General features: G+C 35.7%; 1 protein-coding gene across 1 annotated transcript; it reads left to right on the top strand.

Moving 5' to 3' along the window:
* The first annotated feature begins 1,152 nt into the window (after nt 1–1,152).
* On the top strand, nt 1,153–3,105 carry LOC143541715 (photosystem I reaction center subunit IV, chloroplastic-like). The gene is made up of 3 exons (XM_077034461.1): nt 1,153–1,512; nt 1,614–1,679; nt 2,888–3,105. The coding sequence occupies exons 1-3, from the start codon at nt 1,231–1,233 to the stop codon at nt 2,990–2,992; spliced, it is 453 nt and encodes a 150-aa protein (XP_076890576.1). The 5' UTR covers nt 1,153–1,230; the 3' UTR covers nt 2,993–3,105.
* The last annotated feature ends 574 nt before the right edge of the window (nt 3,106–3,679 follow it).

The following is a 3,679-nucleotide window of genomic DNA, read 5'->3' as shown; positions in this document are numbered from 1 at the left end:
CTGTGCTGCTATGTTTTTAAAAAGAGTTCAGTTTTAAAAAGAGTTCAGCGGGTCATGCACAGTAACTTAACGACGCTGAAGAACGATAACTTTGTTTTCAGTAGGATCATTTTGTCATTCAAAAGGGGGTGGCGACGCAACTTGTTGCCTGCTTACCTGCCTCTATGTTGTAACTGGATCCTTAAAAAAGTTACTTTTCTGTTAGAGAGATTGTCTTTATCAACAAAAAATTAATTAGATGTCATCAATTATATTGAAAGTATAAATTATTACCGGCTAATATATAATCGTTCCAATTATTAAAATTTAAAAATTATTAAAATTCAACTTGTTATTCTTATATATAATAATTGATAATTTTGGTGCCGCTAAGTCCCTATTGGGCCAAGTGGCGGCATGAAAGGGGTCTACATCATTTTTGTGTTTTTTTCTATTTTTATTTTCAAATTTGATAATTAAACGGTTATTTGTCTCAATTCACTGATGAAACGCTTGGGATGGACAACTTTTTTACTGTCCTTTTAGTTTACTTTCAATATCGTAACGAATGTAACCGAAACCAACCGAATTCGTATCAACTCACTGTCGCAACTCCCTGGAACACTTAGGTTTTACCAACCGCCAAGTTTCACCGACTAATTGTTGCAGCGTCCGATACCGACCGAACAAACGTCGTTTTTTATATTTTAATGTTTTCTATGTTAATCAACCGAACCCACATTAATACACAACCACAATGTGACATAAATATATTCGACCTACCCGGCACACTACAACCACAATGTGACATAAATATATTCGACCTACCCGGCACACTATCTGACGTGTCAGGCACGGTGCGCCGGGTAAAAAACTAGATAAATATAATTCACTAATTGAAACTCTTTTTTAATTTGTACCACCATATTTCTCAAACATATTTAGGTATACAAAATATGAAAATATCTACTCAAAAAGTCAAAATACATCTAACAAAAACATTAAAGAAAGATTGGGTCAAGAAATCTATCCATGTGGATAATATTCCAACGTGGGAGCCCCTTATTGGCTCAACACAAATCTGGAAATTCCACGAGCCAATAATTCTAGTCCATAACCAAAACAAATTATTATCTTGTTTTTTAAAAAAGAACCTTTTTACGGTCATAACCAACATTAATATTTCCAAATTCTATACTTGATCATCATCCTGATTATATAATAGAGAAAGCAGTGGTTAGGAATTAAGCCATGGCTACATCCAACATGGCAGCTGCCGGTTTTCTACCTGTTTTTGCATCAAACACAAGTGTATCATCTTCTTCAAGACCAACAGGTGTCACGTTTCTCAACCTTAACAACAACCACCGTGGTTTGAAACGACAGTTGGTTATTGTTAAGGCCGCAGAAGAAGAACCAGCCCCACCGGCTGCAGCCACCACCACCGCCACAGATGCACCGGCTGAAGATACTCCTCCTAAGGAGGTCAAGGTTGCCAAGCCACCACCAATTGGTCCCAAGAGAGGTGCCAAGGTAAAACTTTAAAATATTTTATTGTCTTTATTATACACCTTTTTATGGTTTTTAACTTATTATGTTAGTAATCTCTTGGTTTAAACTTGAATTTGATATAGGTGAGGATTCTACGCAAGGAGTCCTACTGGTATAAAGGTGTTGGATCAGTCGTAACCGTTGATCAGGTTTGGTGTTTTATTCATTGGTTTATTACCTAAGCATGTCAGTAACATAGATGTCATGGATAACAAATGAACCCCAAACCCAAAAACATTGGGACGGGTATTCGCATATCAGATTATTAAAATTTTCGTGGGTGTGATATTAGGTGATACCCGGCCAGATTACCTGAAACAATATACATTATCCGAACCATACATGTAAACATTTAATTTTTGTTTTTATTTACCTTTGTCTTTGTAATAAAACTAGTAATTTTATTGAAATTACGACTTCTACCATCACACAACCACCCCACCGTAGCCACCGCATCTCTTTTCTGTCTCTCTCTCACATGTCTCATCCTACAGCACCACCATATTGAAAAATATTAGCCTTTACTTGGTGATTAGTTCATAAAGTAAAAGGTAAGGAATTCAATTATATACTACATAAACAAAATGAGATTACCTTTACAAATGAAGCAACATCAAGCCCTTGTATAAGTACATGTTGCTGCAACTGTTAAAAACAAATCAAACAGCCATCATTACAATAAATTTACAATCCAGAACATAAAGAAATTAACAAGTCATCTGGCTAGAAATCAATTGGAAGGAATATGAACAAAACCATGGTGAGGGAGACAGAGTATCTAAATATAACCCCGCGACAACCAATCGGAGCCACAAATAGAGAGAGACGCCTCCATAGACGGCCGATAATGGTTATTCGTCCGATGAAACAACAGTCAAAAACACTTTCTGGTAGGTGTTAGCTTGTATCAGAGTGACTTAGCGCCAGCTGTAAGCAGAATTCGCAGCAGAAAGTTACAATGTTAAATGCACGTTGTACAACTCTAGAAGCATAAGAAAGTTTGCAAATGTAATATATGTAATAACCTACTAGTTAAAAACAACTTTTAGCTTTTATATTTTCAATTTCTTGGGCATTAAATTTGTATGTTTAAATAGTAAATAAGAGTATTTGTAAATTAATCCCAACAGCTAATTTCAACAACTTAATACCCAATATTCGACACATACTGAGACCAGTATGATAACAAGGTATGAGACTGTGATTACCAATACCATTTGTATACTTAAGCTAAATATTTATTTTGCTTTGAAAAGAATGGGCTTAGGTTTATGTAACCATTAGAAACTCTTACATAGCAATTACAACAAATATACACGATATACGATTATATGCTGACATGATTCAATGTCAATAGGATCCGAAGACACATTATCCGGTGGTTGTTCGATTCAACAAAGTCAACTATACAAATGTATCAACAAACAACTATGCATTAGACGAGATCGAAGAAGTTGCATAAGATATTATGTTATTGTGTATAGTACATGATTTATAGCATATTTTCTTCCCTGACGATTGTTATGTAAACCCATTTTGTTGGAAGCAAAGTATGAATGTGCATACTTAACAATATATCTGTTTATTTTAGGTTGTTATTCGTTTGTGTTACCATGTACTAATAAATGGTTTCGTGTACCATCTTCTGTGAGCAATCTGAAGAGCTCCAGTATCAAGTTGTGGAAGTGTAAGACCATCCTCGAGTGCGGTATTAACAATAAGCTGATAGATCATAGTTAACACACTTGTGTGCACATATCAAAATAAAAGATAACAATTTCACTACAAACAAAGGAGTATCACTGAGGTCTAATGCGTTGTACTGAATTCCGTCGGTGAATGGCCATTGAAAATATAATCAGTTTACTTTAATCTGATTGCGAGAAATTACCGACTGACTAATTAGTGACTGGTCACTTATAACTTTTGGAGGTCATCCACGGACCTCTTTTCCAACAGATTATTGGTGGATACATTAGTGAGGAATTAGTGACAGACAACTTATCGACATATTACTAACATAGTCCTTTGAACTTAGAGACGTGGGATGTGGGTTTATAGTGGACTGCTGGATGTGGAGTTTTCCGGCGAGTGGCAGTTGCATCTCCGGCAGTTCCTATTTGGTTCAGTGGACTGCTTGATTAGAGAC

Source organism: Bidens hawaiensis, unplaced genomic scaffold, assembly GCF_021521415.1.
Source record: "Bidens hawaiensis isolate Kalapana, Puna unplaced genomic scaffold, B.hawaiensis_p1.1 tig00012643_1, whole genome shotgun sequence".
In the NCBI taxonomy this organism is placed as follows: Eukaryota; Viridiplantae; Streptophyta; class Magnoliopsida; order Asterales; family Asteraceae; genus Bidens; species Bidens hawaiensis.
Note: the sequence above shows the minus strand (reverse complement) of the source record. Positions and strands in the feature narration are given on the sequence as shown.

Coding starts and splice junctions, on each gene's coding strand:
- LOC143541715 (XM_077034461.1), top strand. CDS start 1,231: ATGGCTACATCCAACATGGCAGCTGCCGGTTTTCTACCTGTTTTTGCA. Junction 1,513..1,613: donor GTCCCAAGAGAGGTGCCAAG/GTAAAACTTTAA, acceptor AATTTGATATAG/GTGAGGATTCTACGCAAGGA. Junction 1,680..2,887: donor CAGTCGTAACCGTTGATCAG/GTTTGGTGTTTT, acceptor CAATGTCAATAG/GATCCGAAGACACATTATCC.